General features: G+C 35.2%; 1 protein-coding gene across 7 annotated transcripts in view; it reads right to left on the bottom strand.

Annotated features, from left to right (window-relative positions):
- Nucleotides 1-12,779, bottom strand: part of Stk17a (serine/threonine kinase 17a) — a 47,754-nt gene extending 34,975 nt beyond the window's left edge. For all 7 annotated transcript variants that reach the window (XR_009226085.1, XR_009226086.1, XR_009226087.1 and 4 more), the window contains exon 1: nucleotides 12,423-12,779. Coding sequence is in view for 1 of the 7 variants with exons in the window: in XM_046437860.2 (XP_046293816.1) it covers nucleotides 12,423-12,625 (203 nt within the window). In the remaining 6 variants the exon portion in view is untranslated. The remainder of the gene's footprint in view (nucleotides 1-12,422) is intronic.
- Between the last annotated feature and the right edge of the window lie 6,805 nt (nucleotides 12,780-19,584).

The raw sequence follows: 19,584 nt of genomic DNA, 5'->3' as shown, positions 1-19,584 counted from the left end.
ACAGTAGAATGACAGACATTATTGCTGTATATACATGTATGATTACACCACTGGTGTGACTGCACCATGTATAGCCAGAGAAATGAGAAGTTGTGTTCCATTTGTTAATAATGTGTCAAAATGCACTCTACTATCTTGTATAATTAATTAGAATTTACAAATTTTAAAGAAATCGTGTACTTTTTTGCATACAACCTATATACATCCTCTTGGATACTGGAATCATCTCTACATTGCAAATAATACCTAATACATAGTGACTATAGTTTTAGGAAAAATGTCTATACATGTTCAGTACAGATTTTTTTTTTTTTGGTACCAGGAATTGAACCTAAGGGTGCTTAACCACTGAGTCACATTCCCAGACCTTTTTATTTTTTATTTTGAGATACGGTATTGCTAAGTTACTTAGAGCCTTGTTAAGTTGCTGAGGCTAGCTTTGAACTTGTGATCCTCCTGCCACAGCCTCTCAAAGCCACTGAGATTACAGGTGTGTGCCACTGCGCCTGACAGATGCATTTTTTCCCTTAATCATTTCAGTCCACAGTTGGTTGAATCCATGGATATGGAGGACTGTATGTATATAAAATGCATGTCACTTGTTTAGTATAGTCCTCACCACAGGGTAAATTCTAATCACCTGTAAATATCCACTGAATCCTTAGCAACTTGGAAATCATACAGTTTTTACCTAATGCCAAGGGCCAATGTCTTCTTTCAAACTATGAGGTAATCTCTCTTGCCACTGCCACCTATTATGATTTTAATAATGTTTTCATAACAAGCTTAACCATGACTTCAACTGAAGGGCTGGAGTCTGAGTCCTCCACAGAGCAAGCAGTACAGAATAGACTCCACTCTTTCCCACATGATAGTCCATCAGATATTATCTATCTAGGAGAAAGAGGACCTGTGGGGTTGAAAAGTCTACATATGTTCAGTTTTAACTAATTCTACTATAGTTTTCCCAGGCAGTATTCTCACTAAACATGAATGTGTATTATTGATCATTTATTCTTTTTTTTCTTAATATTTATTTTTTTAGTTATAGGTGATCACAATATCTTTATTTTATTATTTTATTTTTATGTGGTACTGAGGATCAAACCCAGTGCCCCATACATGCTAGGTGAGCGCTCTAACACTGAGCCACGGCCTGATCATTTATTCTTTTACTCATATCATACTGTCTAAATTAGTGTCTTGATATCTAGTAGTAAAAATAATCTTCATTATTATCCTTTGAAATTATATTTGCTATTTTATCCTTTTTCATTTCCATATAAATTTTTGAATCATCTTGCCAATCTCCACAAAAAATATTTGTTGGGATTTAAAATGAAACTGCATAGATTCTAGATTATTTTGGGGAAGAATTTATGTTTTATAATATGGAGATTTCTAAGTCCATGAACATGGAATATCTGAGTAATTTAGGTAATTTTTTTGTTTTTTGCATATATTTCACTGGGTTTACTCTTAAAAGTTTAATATTTTTAAAATAGTTGTAAATGATGTTATGTAAGCATTAATTTTCTAATCATTTATCACTGTTATTCGGAAGTACAGTTGATTTTTTCATACTATCCTGTATCCAATGACTACATATTAATCTTAATAGTTAATTATAGACTTTCTTTGGATTTTCCATGCAGACATTATGTAATCAGTAACTAATGACTGTCTAGTTCTTTTACCTCTCTCTTTCTTGCTTTCCTGTTGAGGTGAAATCTCTAGCTCAGTGTTAGTGGGTTGGTGACAGCACATACCTGTATCCAATCTCAAAGAGAAAGATTTCAAAATATCACCATCAAATATGATATTTGGTACAACTGATTTGTAGATCAGATTAAGTAAATTGCCTTACATGAATAGTTTGCTAAAAGTTTTTTTTTTTCACATGAATAGATGTTTAATTTTGTTTAATTTTATACACTAACATTGAGGTAGCCACTGAGATGATCGTATAAGTTTTTTTACACATACTGTTAATGTGGTAAATTACATAAGTAGATTTTTTTTAAAGGCTAAATTAATATTGCTTTTCTGAGGTACTATTGATCATGAGGTACTATTCTTCAGTATTGTTTTGTATTTTTATAGTTTGTTACACACATTGTTAAGTATAATTTCTAATTTTTTGTAGGAATACAGACTTGACCTTTTGTTTCTTTGTTGTCTTGTAAAGTTTTTGTGTAAAGGTTTTACTTGCCTCATATATTGAGTTGGGAAGTGTTCTCTATTTTCACTTTCTCTGGAAGAGTTTGTTGTGTTGTTTTTCCCTCTGATGCTTGGCAAAGCATCTAGCCTTGGTTGTCTTTGTTAAAAGGGGATCCAGGTGGGAAGGACTCAGAACCTGTCTATAGTGGGACCAAGGACTGAAGATAAAGAGCTGAAGAGACATTGAAGGCCACAGGCAGATTGGTGGGCCTTGAAACTACCTGGTTCTCCTCTACATGAGCAAGGCTCAAGGTCTGAGGCTGGAGAATTTCCTCACCCTGTGCCCATGTGTGGCTTATTCACTTCCTACAGGAACCAGTACCAACTGTCAAGACTGTATAAACGGTCTCACTTGCCTATTCTAGTTCCTTTATTGTTAACAGTCACATAAGAGTTTAAATGAAGCCACTTTGAACTGAAACAATTTTTTTTTCTATACCTACAGGTCAGTAGTTGCAAAAGAAGAGAAAGCTGAATTTGTAAACAACAACAACAACAACAAAAAACCAAACACACACAAAAAACGATCTGAAATGAAGCTTCAAAATATCATTAACAGCAATTGTGTTCCTGGTGAATTAGAAATGACTTAGTCAATGGCCCTCAAAGTACTCCTACATCAAATGCACAAATGTTTATTACTGCCATACCTAAAATTCAAAGCAATTCAGTTTTGTGCAGCAAATAAAATATTACTTATTATTAGCCTGAAAATATATTTTGAAGACCACAAGGAAAAATGAGTAATTCAGCAATAGAAAATTGGATTCACATACTGCTAACCTGAAAATTCTGGGAACTCTGTTATAGCAACAGTCATGGCTAAATTCAGGGCTTCTTTGTCTGCAGCCACTCCTCCCTTTTTTTCACTCTCCTTTCACAGTAGGAGGGATGGAACCCAGGGCCTCAAGCAGGCTAGGCAAGTGCTCTATCTAATGCTGAGCTACATTCTTAGCTCTTTGACACAGGGTCTTGCTAAATTGCCCAGACTGGCCTCTAATTTGTGGTCCTCCTGCCTCAACCTGTAGCTGGGATTACATCCTTGTGACACCTCATCAGGCTCTCACCCATTTATTTTTCCTTTTTGGTATTAGGGATTGAAACCAGGGGTGCTTAATCAAGAAGCCACATCCTCAGCCCTTTTTGTTTTGTATTTTTTATTTAGAGACAGGGCCTTGCTGAGTTGCTTAGGGCCTTGCTAAGTTGCTGAGTCTGCTTTGAACTCACAATCCTCCTGCTTCAGCCTCCCAAACTGTTGGTTTTACAGGTGTGTGCCACCATGACCAGCTGTTCTCACCCATTTCTTTAGGTATCAGAATACAGTTTCACTGCTCTCCGTCCACACGAATGACTACTCCAACACCACCTTTGTTTTTGTGCTTCTCTCCCCAGTTTTAGGTTTATTCTTTTCTCTCCATCATGTCATGTACTATATGTATCAGGGATCAGTAAACTTATAAAGAGACAATAGCAAATATTTGTGGTTCTTTGGATAAGATGGTTTCTATGGCAACTACAAGTTCACTATTATAGAGCAAAAAACAATCACTAATGAAAGGTAAATGAATAGATGTGGCCAGGTCCAGTAAAATATCATGGGCACTACAATTTGAATTTCATATGATGCTCATGGCATTAAATATAATTTATTTTTTTAATTATTAAAAATTGTAAAAATCTTGCAGGAAAATGGATAGAACTAGAGACCATCATGTTAAGTGAAATAAGTCAAACTCCCAAGGTGAAGAGGGTCCTATGTTTTCTCTCATATGTGAAAGAGAGGAAAAAGGAAAACAAAGGCAGGGGTGGATCTTCTAAAAACCAAAGGGAGATCAGTAGAGGAAAGGGAGCAAAGGATGAGTGATAGGCAAGGAGAGAGTGGGGGGAAATGCTGGGAATTGATATTGGTCAAATTATATTGTTATATGGTGTGCATGTATGAATACGTAACAATAAATCCCATCAATTTGTACAACTATAATGCACCAATAAAAAAAGTAAAAAAGAAGAATATCAGGCTATAAAGTCCAAAAAAATTAGAAAAATTGAGCCACGTGAAAAAGAAATTTCAGAAAGCTTAAACATCCTTTTCTTCTAAACCCAACATTGTCCCCAGGTAATAAACATTGTTTACTTTTCTATTTGGGAAAAAAAAAATGTAAAAATCACTATTAGTCCATGAGGTATACAAAGGCAATTGGCTATAGATGGCCAACCCCAACACAACCCCATGCTGAAGAAAACTCTTCCATTGTTCTGATACTGCATACCACTGAAAGGGACACAGATAGCAGATCACATGTATTGCCTTCATCTCTAAATTACTGGTTTAACAGGAGAAGGAACCTTAAAACCACTCAAAGAAGAGGAAGGAGGAGATAAAGAGATTTCTGGAAGCTGTTCTTTTCATAGAACCACAGTGTACAAAGAAATATAAGATTAGACATGCAAGATACAGATTCCAAGTAAACATTCTCAGAACTACATCATCATAGAGTTCCCCTAAATTACCTACCCCTAAAGGGTTCTAATATGCATACCCTACCATGGCTCTATGGGTAAAAATTGTGGCTAAATTTCAACCCTTAACTTTAGGTGTTGAGGCCTCTACAAACATGTTTTAAATATGATGTTTCTCAAACATTGGGGTCATAGTTATATAGAGAGACTTAGGGTCAATAAGATCCAAAGGGTAAAAAAATGTTTACTGCACATCTACTTTCCCCATTGACTTAAAAGCCAAATGTACTCCTATCTACACAGTTATAATTTTCAGAACTATTCATTCATTTCATGAACATCTATAGTTCACTATTATGCACAAGACTGAGAATTCAGGTTTTCATTAAACATTTGGAGTAAACAACTCAGTGATTGATGTAATTCAGAGTGGAAGGAAAGGAAAGATATATTTATATCTATAACAAGAGAAAGTGACATTTGAGTTGTATTCCCCAGTCCAAGATCTCTAAGAATCAAGTCTTATTTTTCTTGGCATGACCAGTGCCTAACATAGTATATAGGAAGGTGTCATGAAAATCTTCAGGTATGACTTACTAAGGAGCATGGGTCTTATGATTTAAAATGGGGATCTATTCAAATTCTTAAAATAACTGCTTAAAATTCATTTTCATTATGTTGAGAAGAATGGATTGCCAAGTGATAACTACAACCGGGGAAGTCAATAAAATAATTCAAGGCAGTGGGCCTGAACTTGAGCAGCAGCAGTGGAGACTGAGAAGACAGAATACATTTAAAAGGTGTTCACAGTTAAGATTCATTAGCATTCAGTGACAGATTAAATTGCAGGTAGAGACGAGGATAGAAGGAAGGGAAAGGTGGAAGTCAAGAATGACTTCTAGATTTTTAATATGAGCACTGTGTAAATGTGTACCATCAACTGAAATAAAGATTGTAAAAACAGAAACAAATTATTTTGGGGGAAGATAAAATGTGTTAGGTTTTGGACAGAAATCTGAGGTGCCTTTCTGGTAAAGAACATCCTAATTACTGGATGGATTCCAAATATAAGTTCAAATGGGGGTTACAGATAAAGATGTATAGATAATAGAATATATAAGGTTCAGGCAAAGACCAGAAAATGTAAATGCTCATTTAAGCAGTACATAGAAGAAACGAAATAAAGTGAGGTCCAAGTCCTGTTTATTTTAGATTACAATAAAGTACTTTGTTCATAACTTTATTGTTTCATTTATATCAATCTGAAATAAGTTGCTGTACTATGACTGTCTCTCCAGCTAGACTGTGCATCAGGGATCTCACTTATTATTTACCTTTACATCTCCACTGTACCCCACCCATGGCAGATATGTAAATACATCAGATAGCACACTAAATGGACATACTCTTAATAGTTTGTTAAATAAATAAAAAGTTTTATGGCAACTTAACCTTATAACATTTAATACATTGGACTATTTGCCATTCTCTCTGCACTGAACTTTCCTATCACTGTGCCATATTTGTTTTACCGTCAATTCTAACATATCACCACACCCAAAATCCCATCCATTATTTATGACTCCATACAAATGTAATTTCCTCCATAAGATCTTTATCTGACATTGTGCCTATAAAGAGGACAGTGCTTGATTTGTTACATTAAGGAATAACTTTCAGAATCTAGGGTAGTGCCTTATTTTATGTGCTTAATATACATTAGTACAGTTCAGTTATGCATCACTTGATTAAGAGGATATGTTTTAAGAAATGTGTCAGCAGGCAACTATAACACAATGGTAAGCATTTGCATATTTAGACATAACTATACACTGAAAAGATACAGTTAAAGTATAGTATTTTTTTTTAAAGGGTACACTGTTCAGGGCATTTATCAAGAATGGACCTCAAGAATGATGAGTCAATGTTAATGACTGGATATCACTAGAGTTTATAAGTGATAAAATTTAGATGTTGTAAGTATTATACACTTAGACTAAATTAAATTTATATACAAATTCTTCAAAAATATATCAATCTAAGCTTACTGTAACTTTTTTACTTTATAAACTTCTAAATGATTTTTAATTTTTGAAATCTTTTAAAATAACACTTAGTTTAAAACACAAATGCTGCTGGTAATAAAAATTTTTCAGCTCCATTATAACTTTATGGGACCATTGTTATACAGGCAATCCAATGTTTTTATACAGCCCATAACTGCATGTACTTAATTTAATTGAGATGATATCTTAAATGTAAAAAAGTTCCATTCAAGAAAGACCTAGAAATAGATTCTATTTTCCTTACTTCTTAAAGGACCAAGAAAACTACAAAAATATAAAGTTATCTCTTGACTCCAAGTGTAAAAAAATCAGTGAATACATTCAACTTAAGATATAAATATGAATGTTAAGAAAAGGTAAGGGCTTTAAAAGTCAATCTTGGGCCTGATGTGGTGGTGCATGCCTGCAGTCCCAGCTACTTGGGAGTCTGAGGCAAGAACATGGCTTGAGCCCACAAGTTTGAGACAAGCCTGTGCAACACAGAGAGACACGCTATTCCAAAAAAAAAAAAAAAAAAGAAAGTCAAACTTGGTTTTAAATTCTGGTTAGAAACTGCATAATCTTGGTCAATTTAGTCAATCTTCCTGAGCCTTGGATGCCTCATCTATAAAATGATGGTGATACCACCTACTTTACAGAGCAGTAAAGGCTAAGGACTATGAGATTTATAAACTACACAACATTCAGCACATTTTTAGTAATCAGTAGCTATTTTTAGTGTTTTGGGCGTTAATTTATGATCTGTGATATAACTGAAGAAAACAATTTGTACAAAAAAAAAAGAAAATCAAGAAACTGAGAATTTTTGGAGGTGTTAGATCATCTCCCTGGCCCTAGTACTCGGGATGTAAACCAGTGCCTCACTCATGCTAGGCAAGTGCTCTACCACTGAGCTATACCCAACCTGCAATACATAGAGGTGATTTAATTTGAACTCTACATGTGTAAATTCCCTGAATAAATCTAGTCCCTTCTTATATACCTTTATTTAAAAAAATTTTGGGGGGGTACTGAGGATTTAATCCAAGGGCAATTTACCACTGAGCTAATTTCCCATCTCTTTTCACTTTTTATTTTGAGACAGGGTCTCCCTAAGTTGCATAGGGCCTCACTAAATTGCTAAGGCTGGCCTAGAACTTGTGATCCTCCTGTCTTAGTCTCTCAAACTGTTGGGATTACAGGTATGCCGCACCATGCCTTGCTCTTATGTACCTTTAGAGGTAAATCAATTTGGTTCAATAATCAGATTTCATATAGTTTTGTTATTTATAGCTTTACAAAGAGACTGAAATTCATTAAGTTTTAAATTCATGTATTTTAAATTTTTTTTTAATATTTATTTTTTAGTTGTAGTTGGACACAATATCTTTATTTTATTTTTATGTGGTGCTGAGGATCGAACCCAGGGCCTCGCACCTGCTAGGTGAGCACTCTACTGCCGAGCCACAATCCCAGCCCCTAAATTCATGTATTTTAAATTAAAATATAATTCTTAATTTACAGATGTTGCACAAACATAGCCAATTTTCTTTTATCTGTTTGGAAGTATCAGTTATCCCAAATTATTTATAAATATAATTCTTCAAATAAATGATTAGCTGCCAAGAAATCCTATATAACTCTTGTCCTAAAACAAGGAAGCTTTTACATGGATATTATTTAACAAGTGTCTTTATATCTAAACAAATTATAACTTAAAATTTATGGCACATGCTTAAGGAATTGAAAGGTTTAAACCTATAGTTGTTACTTACAGACATCAATCTAAGTAAAGGACATACAGGTCTAGAAATAAACTAATCCCTAAATTGACTTTCAGCTTAAACATTGTCTTATTCTCTGATAACAATCCTTTCTTGTCCTATTACTCTTAACTGCTCTGAGGAGAATGAGATAGGACAGGCCTATCTACTGTAAGGCCCCAGTGAGGAGGGAACGATTCTGACACTGAAACCTGTTAAGGTTTATTCCTATTTGGCTCTCATTAATATAGCCTCTAGTTAAATCTAAGGAAAACTGCTTTAGTTACAAGATAGACTATGGATCATTCTTTTTAATTTTTTTTTCTAGTTGCAGATGGATATAATACCTTCATTTTATTTATTTATTTTTATGTGGTGCTGAGGATCAAACCCAATACCTCACGTGTGCTAGGCAAGCGTTCTACCACTGAGCTACAACCTGAACCCTATAGATTATTCTTTGAAAAACATCTATGTGCAATGGGAATGATTTCGAAGTCGGGAATTCAAAGAGGCTCTGAGGTCTTTCAGAAGACCTCATCTCTGACTTGGTTTTCTCATCTAATAAATAAGGCTTTCCAAATAAGCCTGTGGTGAGAACCAATGAGAAAATTCATGTAAAAGCAATTATAAAACTGTAAAACATATCCATTTATGAAGGACCTGTCCAGCAGGGAACTTACATTTGTAACTCATCCCCCCACCCAGGAAAATCAAATCAAGTGTGTAATATAAAGGACAAAAGATGTGCTTTTGGTTGAAAATGTTTTTTTTAATATAAGGTTTATAAATATATTAAAAGTGGTAAATTGGGGACTATGTAATGAAAATACATACAAGGCAAATCATCCAATGTGAAATTAGTATAATATAAAATTTATAAAACCACTTTCTGTTCCTATATTATCAATAAACTCAAGGGAAATCAATATGAAAAAATCCTCAGAACTCAAGGTCTTATGTCCTGTGCCTCAGTAAAGAAATCATTAATGTGGTTTACATTGGCACAAATCCCGACTCAAAGAAATGGGTATAGGAATAACAAGTCAAACTTGAAGCAATAAAAGTTTTACATCATATATTTACACATTCATGTTGCTATGAACTCTTAAGACATGGAAGAATGTGACATTTCTTAAAATGATCAATATCACATCCTGTATACTCTGGAATCAATATTGACCATTTTAAAAACTTCTCTTTGAAAGGTCATTGTATTGAAAGCGCTATATCTCTTATAAAATAATAGCAACACTTAAAAGAAATTGATTTTTCTTGAACAGTTTACTCTTTGAACCCTTTCTATTTTACTAAATGAAAGGCCATAGTATGAAGTGAATAAAACTTTTTATTTTTCCTCTATATCATTAAAATACAACCAACGTGATATTTTAAGTTACATATCAGCATGAGACCAATTAGTTATATATCAGAAATGCAACCAGAGTTAACAGTTGGAAAAATAGACAAGTTTTCTATCCTGTCAGGAAAAAGGTCATGCATAAACACATTCAACATATTAAAACCACAATCTACTGACAAAATTTATGAACCTTAAACAAGGACTGCTTATAACACAAAGCAGAACTTCTACCTCCGGAGACTTATAAACAATTCCTATGCCCTTTGTAGCAAGAGTTCATTATTTTTGCCAGACACAGGCATATTTTGCAGTTGTGCAGGTTTTCTTATTTTTTTGTTGGTTACATTAAGAATAGTAACGTTTATTGAGTTACACAGTGAATTACATTCATTGAGTGTTTTCCCTAAGCTAAGCACAGCCTTAAGGCTATAGACGTGTTTTATTTAATTCTCAACAACTCTATGAGGCAATCAATGATTAGGTAATATACTCAAGTCTACGTAACTAATAAAAAAGCCAAGATTCCATCCCAGACTGACTGACTCCAAAGCCCATATTCTTAACTGTTACATTAAACTTCAAGATGAAAAAGGGGACCAAAAAGAAAAAAATAAATTAATTGTAGTTTTCAGTTTTAAGATCTTCTGTCAAGTATCTATGTCTAAGTATTTCAGTTTTAGGCTCTTATGTCAAGTGCACTTTTCTGCTGCTTCAGGATTTATTCCTTTTATAAAGAAATACACAGGGGCTGGGGCTGTAGCTCAGTGGCAGAGTGCTTGCCTAGCAAATGTGCGGCACTGGGTTCGATCCTTAGCACCACATATAAACAAACAAAATAAAGGCATGCTGGTCATCTACAACTACGAAAAAGAAAAAAAGAAATATACACACCTATATAAGCAAAAGTAAGCAGAAGTCATCACAACCTAAAATAAAAAACCCTTGGAGGCAATCTGATTTTATAATAGGGCTTAAAACAAAAATTGAAAGAAACATTCCTGGAGGAATTAGTTCCATGACACCTGATAGGGTGCACATCAGTTTTTAAGATTAAATTATTTGTTATTAAATGTACAAGACATTGCTTGACATCTTAAGCATTTGCAGACAACTCATGTCAATAATGGAAAATTTAGTTTTTTTTTTTATGTTATTGAGGTTACTTCAGATTGTATGGAATTTCAATAAATTAGAAATACCTCGCTCAGCCAGTAGCTGTTCTCTTAGTATCATAATTATAGTGTACACTGAACCAGTTAATTAGTGTCTAGCACAGTGAAAGAAAATTTGTTCCTGAAAGGTATTTTCCTTTTGTTAACACTGGGAATATGTAAGATGTTAAGGCCCGCGCCCAGCGAAAAAATATTCTGAAAAGTTATCTTAATATTTGTAAAGCTGTGCCTTTTTTATAATTTGTGACCAATTCCTTTTCCAAGACCCCAGCTGAAGGCTATCCTAACTGTCAGGGCCTTTCCCATTACAACATGGAGGTATTTTGCAACCATTCACAGGCTTGCAATAAAGGTGAACATGAACGCTATGTGCCAGGTCCAGTGGTATGCACTTTCCAGGCACTGTATCTTCACAACATCTCCATGAGGTAAGTACTGTCGTTATTCCGGTTTATTGATGAGAAAAGTGAGGCCTAGGAGTCTTAAGTCATCCACCCAAAGGCAAACTCATGAGGAAGGGCAAGGATATGAACTCAGGTCTGACCTCCAACAACTTCTCTAAACTGTTCTCAAAAGAAGAGTCTCAAGAACCCCATAGAAATCGCTATATCACTCTTCTTAAACAAACAAAATGTAAAGCATCCAAACAGGCTTCGCTTTAACAATTAAAAAAAAAAAAAGGAAAGGAAAAAAGAAATCTAAGCTCTTCCTAACCCCCATAAAGAGCGGGGCAGGCAAGAGCCGGCTCACAGAAAAGTAGAAAGAGTGATAAAAGGGCCAAGACCCTACAGATGAAACTTATCTGAATTACCGAAATATTTTAGAAAAAAAAAAGCACAAAACCAACCACGAAAAGGAAAACGATGAAGGCAGCAGAAGGCGGCTGAAGTTAACACAGCAACCGGTGCAAAGGAAGCTGTCACAACTGATGCTGCAGTTCATGAAGGCCACAGAGAGCGGTGGAGAAATCCGGAAAAGTCTAAAGGCAAAACCAAAGCTGACTTCATAAGCCTCTAGTTTTTATTTCAGATCTGCAGTGTGGTTCACACACTAATCTCGCTAAATTACCATTTAAGTTATTACAGATGGTGAAAAGGCGTGAGCAGAGGTAGGCGTCAAGGTTCGCGGTAACCAGAGGCAACGAATCCTCGCTCTTTGGTACTTTGCTCCAATGGCCAGCTGCTAGTCAAAACCACTCGCTCCCGGAGCTCACACCGGCTCTGCGGAGGGCAGCGACTCTGCCGCCCTAGTCGCCGCCAGCCCCTAAGTTTGTGCCAAGTCACCAAGCGCGTTATCGGTGCCTAACGCCACCTCCAGCCGCGGTACTTATCGGCGAGTACCTGGAGGCTCTGCGCCCGGCCGAGGTCGTCCCGCTCCCCGGCCCCCCTCCAGCCCTTACCTGCCCAGCTCTCGGCCAGGGCTCAAGGTGTAGCCGTCCTGGAAAGGCTCAGTGCGCACGGCAGCGCGGATCTCTGTCAGCAGCCCGCGGGTTTGGGGCGGCGGCAGCCGGCGCGGCGCGCTCTGACTCCGACTCGCCGGGCCCGAGCCTGAGGTGGCAGCCAAGGAGGAGCCGCCGCTGCCCGGCTTCTCCAGAGGGATCATGGTGCTCGGGCGTTCTTCCTTTTCTGCCGCTCAGCTCGCTCCCGGTAGCCGGCGGGTAACGGGCCCGCCTTCGGCTGCCTCGTGGCGGTCCGTGGAGTCTTAAGATACACGCTCTAGCCGATGAGGAGCTCGGACTGCGGCCGGCAGGGTCCGGTCAGCTCCGCCCCGCACCCGACCCTGCCCCTCTCGCAGGCCTCGCCCACCGCACAGGCCCCGCCCCTCGACGATCTCCCGTGGGGTCCTGAGCGCCCGATGCCTCACGCGCGCCCTCTGCAGCCGAGAAAGAGAAGGTGCAGCCTGACCGGCTGTCTGGGCGGCACGAAGGCAATGCACAGCGCCTCCCTTTGGTTAGGAGGACCGACTGTGTCAGCTGTGTTGAGCACCTGTTGAGCATCTGGAAGTTCCAAAGCTGACTCTGGGTTAAGGGAAAGAAAGATCCAAGAAATGAAATCATAGAGATACCTAAAGGAATAAGGAAAAATAAAAAGGGTTGATACGTGGCCAGATATGAATAAATATTAAACATATGAAAGGACAAAATAATGTCATGTGGGGTTTAAATCAGAGAACTAAAATATACACAATAATAGAACAAAAAGTAGAAAAGAGTAATTGGAATTAAAATGTTCTAGCATTGTGTGAGAATTGAGAAAAATATTTACTTTTAATAATCAAGAATGAAAATTATAATCTCTAGAGTAAGAGTTAAAATAATAGAAAAATGAATAACAAGCTAATAAGATGTCAAATAAAATAATGAAAATATTTCATCCAAAGGAGCAAGAAATAAACAGATAAGGAATTGACTAACATAAACAGATGGCAAATTTAAAGTTTTAAAAATTACAATAACATTAAATATAAATGGAATCTATGTATCTCCCAATTAAAAGTCAAAGTTTGTACATAACATTAAAAAATAATCTCAACTATAATGTTGCTTCTAAGAGACACCTTTAAAGGCAATATAAATGTTGAAATAAAAAGAATGCAAAGAATTATGTAATATGAATGGTACCTAATTGAAAGCTGCTATAGCTATAAAAATATAAGACAAAGTGAATTTTTAAAAAATATTTTATTTTTTAGTTGTAGTTGGACACAATACCTTTATTTTATTTGGTACTAAGGATCAAACCCAGGGCCTCACACGTGCTAGGTGAGTGCTCTACAGCTGAGCCACATCCCCAGTCTGACAAAGTAAATTTTAAAGCAAGAATTATTATTAGAAATAAAAATTCTTTGTGATGAAAGCATCAACCCCCAAACATTGTAATAATTATAAATTTGTATAATCTTAAAAGTATAGCACTGAAATATACAAACCCAAAATACAGGACTAAAAGAAGAAATATACAAATCCACACTCCAAACCTAGTTTTGTTTTTTTTTTTTTTGTACTGGTAACTTACCCTCTCTGTAAATGATAGAACAAGAAGACAAAAATAGGAAGGATATACAAGTTTTGAACAATACAATCAAGAAAACTGACATAACTGAAATACACACATACATATATACACAACACTGCAGAATACATTTTCTTTTGATGTAAGGAGAATATTTATTGATCATATACTGGCTCATAAAGCATATCTCAACAATTTTAAAGGATTAAAATTCTATAAAATCTATTCTATAATTTTGGTGGAATTAATCAAGAAACAAAATGTTACCTATCATTTTGATATATAACAACCACAGTCAGAAGCCCTATAAAATCACAAATGCTGAAAATTAATTAATTTGCTTCTCATCTATGATGATAAAAATATTGGAACAACATTGTATACTATTTGATGCCCATTCATGATTAATTTTAAAAATTAACAACCTAGAAAGAGAAAAATATTTCCCAAACTTAGTAAGATCTCTCTCAAAACCTACAGAAGAATTACTCTTGGAATCTGGGCATAGTAAAGACACCAGCTCTTACCACTTCTATTCAGTGTTCAGCAGAGAACCTAAATAATGTAATAAGACTAAAGTGGCATTAGTATTGGAAAGGAAGAGTTTAAATGGTCAGGAAGGAACAGATTGTTAAATGTCTGCAATTCAAGTACTCATCTAGAATATCCAAAGGGTCAACTGGAAAGGATGAAAATTAATAAATTTTACAAAGACAATTAAATTTAAAATAGATCAACAGCACTCTTATGTAAAGCAATATGAGGCATGAAAGAGAATAGGGAGATTACTCCATTTGCAATTGAATGAAACAATTCAATTGAATGAAGTATGTAGTAACAACCCTAACAAAAAATGCAGAAAGCCTACATTTCATTTTGAAAGACATAAATATTCTAAGAGACATAAGAGAAGACTTCAAAAAATGGATATACATGATATGTTCTTGAATGAAAAAAATAGATTCTGTAATTCTTTGCTAATCAGTCAATAAACTTAGCAAAATTCTTTTTTTAAATATATTTTTTTAGCTGTAAGTGGACAGAATGTGTTTATTTTGTTTATTTTTATGTGGTGCTGGGGATTGAACTCAGTGCCTCACGCATGCTAGGCAAGTACTTTACCACTGAGCCACAACCCCAGCCCCAACTTAGCAAAATTCTGATAAACCCCCAAGAGAATTTTTGGAGTTCTTTTTTTTCTAATTAATAATTTTATTTATTTATTTTATTTGTTCTTCCTAGATATATATGAAAGTAGAGTGTATTTTGACATATTATATGTACATAGTATAACTTGTTCCAATTAGAATCTCATTATTGTGTTTGTATACAATGTGGAGTTACATTGGTCAGTATCCATATATAAGGATAGGAAAGATATGTCCAATTTGTTCTACTGTCTTCTCTTTTTTTTAAGGTAGAACTTAAAAATAACATATATATATGGTTTTTTATATATATTTATATATATATTCATATACCTTTATTTTATTTTAAAAATGTGTTGCTGAGGATCAAACCCAGTGTCTTACGTGTGCTAGGCGAACACTCCACCACTGAGCCACACTCCCAGCCACACTCTACTGTCTTTTCCATTCCCTTTCTCTTCCCTTCATTCCCTGTTGTCTAGTCCAGTGAACTTGTAATCCTCCCCTCCCTTTTTGTGGGGTTAGCATCCACATATCAGAGAGAACATTCTGCCTTTTTTGGGGGGGAAGGGGAACTGGCTTATTTCACTTAGCATGATATTCTCCAGTTTTATTCATTAACTGGCAGAATACTACAATTTAATTCTTTTTATGGCTGAGTAATATTCCTTTGTGTATATATACCACATTTTCTTTATCCATTCATTTGTTGAAGGACACCTTCCTTGTTTTCATAGCTTGCCTATTGTGAATTGAACTGCTGTAAATGTTGAAGTGGCTGCGTCAGTGTAGTATGCCAACTTTAAGTCCTTTGTATTAGAGTTCTGGTTAAAATTATCCCAAAGTTTATCACAAAGAATGTTCAAATGAAAATAGGTAGAAAAATTTGGAAAAGAAAGTTTGAAAAGAGAGAACTAATAGGTACTAAAATATATCATGAAATAAGAATGCCCAACATAACAAAGTGGTTTTGAAATAGAGTTGAAATATACAAGAAACTAAAAAACAGGTCTCAAATCCTATAAAATTATTAAATATAAAAATACATTCTTAAAATCTGAAAAGAAATAACAACTAGCTGATTTCTGAGAGCAGTAATTTATAAAAGGTAGAGCAGTGGGAAAAAACTCCAAGAGACATATTTGACTATCTAACAATACAAAATTCTTGCATATCAAAAAATGTTATGTATCAAATTAAAAAGTAGACAAACTGGGAAAATATTTGCAAAATCTACTTTTGCGTTATAGACAAAATTATATCCTAAATAAAGATCATATAATCAGAGGTATGCCAAAACTGTATTAGAAATCATTCAAGGAAAATATAAAACAATTTTTAAAAAGACAAATATAATAAATCCACATAAAATACTGAAATATGCCAGCAATAAGGAAATATAAATTAATCATTTTTTGCCAGTAAAATCTGCAAAGATTTTTAGGGTGATTCAATGTCTAATTTGAGTGATAATGGAAGGAAATACTGGAAGAATAAGAACACAAGTGCTTTTTATTTCCTTCTTTTGTTCTGATCTATATTTTCCTGCACTTTTCCAAAAAATTAGATATCACTTTCTTTAGGACACTACCTGGTTCTAGCAGTTTACCTGGCCCACTTGCTTCCTTATCAACTTGAGTTTATCTAATTGCATTCTAAGTATATTTGTTCCACTCTTCCCAGTTAGATACGACAGGAGCCACTTATTTCTGTATCTTCAATGTGTATAAGTGACACTTCATAAATATTGATGTATAAATGTGATTAAATATGCAACTCTTAACTGTGTCCTAGGTAGGTAATTGTCAGATGAATTATGATTTATTTTACCTGATAAAATATTATACAACACTTTTACAGGTATTTAAGAACACTAGACTATATAATACTTGTTCTGCAATGATAACTATAAAAAAGAACAATTTGAAATTATTTGTACTTTGTATTATAATTTTAAAAGTGCACTTTAAAGAGATGACAAGGACTTATATCACTCAGTGATTCTCTTTAAGTTACCTTTTTTGTTTTTTTAGTTGTAGATGAACACAATACCTTTATTTATTTATTTATTTTTATGTGGTGCTGAGGATGGAACCCAGTGCCTCACACAGGCTAGGTAAGTGCTCTCCCACTGAGCTACAGCCACAGCCCATGACCTGACTTTTGTTGAGCAATTTTCTGTACTTTCCAAATGTCCTTAAATGATTATACTTTACTTTTGTAATTGAACAAAAAAATTAAATAATTTAAATATTTGGATAATTGAACCAAAAAAATTTAAAGCTTTTTTCCCCCCACGTAAATACTGTATTTATTTATATATAAACACAGCCAGGAATGGAGTATGATTATTTGAAACACAACTCACACCCAATCTAGCTACTCGCTATTTCTCCATTTACTAATCAGGGCTTAAGCCATACCCTCTCTGCCCCACATCATTTCAAGTTGAAGCTTGCCTTATGTCTAAACCTCTGTTGTTTTAAAACATCAGAGCACTCTCCTGGGAAATTATGTACAAGGTACAGATCTCAGCCCTTCAAGGATAAGCATGACTTTGAGGTCAACAGTTCAACTAAACAACATCATTTCTTTTAACATCTGCTGTCAGAGAAAAAAAAAAGTTGATTTTTTTCCTTCACATTCCCATGCCAAAGTTAGCATTTAGGTCAAATATAAGACTGGACTTTTATCTTTCAGTGACTGTTTTTCAGCATTTAGCTTAGAAAGGAGCAGCTCACTGTGGTCATCTCTTCTCTGTTACCCTTGTCATTTAACCTTTCTAAACAAAGATGACATTTGAAAGAATGACAATTCTTTTATCAGAGCTATATACAATAACTGGTGAGAGTTGTTCCGAAATGAAATAAAAATTCCCTGACACATCTGAGTGTCAGGATTTGAAGTCACAGTGATCTGAGCGAACAATAAGCCAAACAGCTATGCCATGTCAAACCATAGCTCTTGGTCAATGTCCTGGGATCCAAGGAAATGATAAGCCTACATGCTTTGAAAAGATTGATGAATGTGTGACTCAGTTCCCAAATTAAAACCTCCCACATAACCTCCCACATTGTGAGATGCTTACTGATTAAAAGAAATCTTAATATATTGTATTAGTCACTGTTCTCCAGAGAAGCAGAACCAATAGCATAAATATAAGAGGGATTTTTTTTTTTAATATTGGTTCACATGATAGAGACTGAATACTCCCACAATGGCTGGCTGCAGTCTGGAGAGCTCGGGAAGTTTGTTGCTGCTTACTCCAAGATGCCAGAAGCCTTGGAACAAAGGGTACAAATGATGCACCCCAATCTGAGGTTAGAGGCCTGAAGGCCCCTTAGAGAGCCACTGGTGCAAGTCTTCATTCAACAGCTAAAGTATCTGGAGTCTGATGTCCACAGCAAAAAAAAAAAAACAAACACACACCTGCTCAAGAAGGGTTGCACATGCCCGTGGACAGACTTCCTCCTTCTTCCCTGATATTTCATTCCATCCAGCTCCCCAGCCTATTGGATAGTGCCACCCAAGTTTGGAATGGGTCTTCCACTCTTGGTTCACTGAAACACATGTCAATCTTCTCTGGAAACATCCTCACAGACACCTCCAGAAGTGTGCTTTACTAATTTCCTAGGTGTTCCTCAATTTGGTCAAGTTGACAACCAAAATTAACCATCATGTAAGTGAAAAGTATAAGAAATATTTTCATGAATTGAATAAAATTTTCTGAAATTTTTGCTGTACAATGAAAATAGTTAAAGAAGAGCAAAGAGAGAAAATGTGGATGACTTTGGATTGGATGAAAATATTCAATTATTGGTATCTTATTGTCACTAACGTTTGAAGTATTGATTTATTGTTATGCCAAATCTTTGCATAAAAGGGCAAGGGCATCATGAAAAGAGTCTAAATCTCTAATGAAGTACCAACAGCATAGAATTTCTCTCCTAACTTTTTTAAATAGTTGAGAAAGAGATGCTTATGGAAATACCCACATGAACTCTACAAAATAAAAGGGAAAAAAATCAACCATATAGTGGACTTCAGGGTTGGTTTTTACAATTTACGATTCTGAAGTCTGTCTACCAGATTAGAAAACAAGATTCATGGGTATGCTTGGGAAATTGTTTCTGATTATCTCCCTTGGGAAATGAGAGGAAAGTAAAGGTCAGTCTTTTTATATTCTGCAAAGATTATGGTGACAGGATAAGTAATGGTCTTGCACTGGATTTTACTGGCTTTAACACAAGAATGTTTTAATTCTTAAATTCTGTTTCCTATTTAAGAAATAATAGTCAGAAATAACAAATGGTACTTATTAAATCTCTAATGTGTTCTAGGCATTGTTTTTAATACTTTTTGTATTTTCTTGAGGGCTTCAGAATAACACCATGTCAATCTG

The sequence above is a fragment of the Marmota monax genome, unplaced genomic scaffold, assembly GCF_021218885.2.
Source record: "Marmota monax isolate L192 unplaced genomic scaffold, Marmota_monax_Labrador192_F-V1.1 WCK01_AAM20220418_F8-fsc00109, whole genome shotgun sequence".
Lineage (NCBI taxonomy): Eukaryota > Metazoa > Chordata > Mammalia > Rodentia > Sciuridae > Marmota > Marmota monax.
The sequence above is the reverse complement of the archived record's forward strand: the minus strand, read 5'-3'. Positions and strand labels throughout refer to the sequence as shown.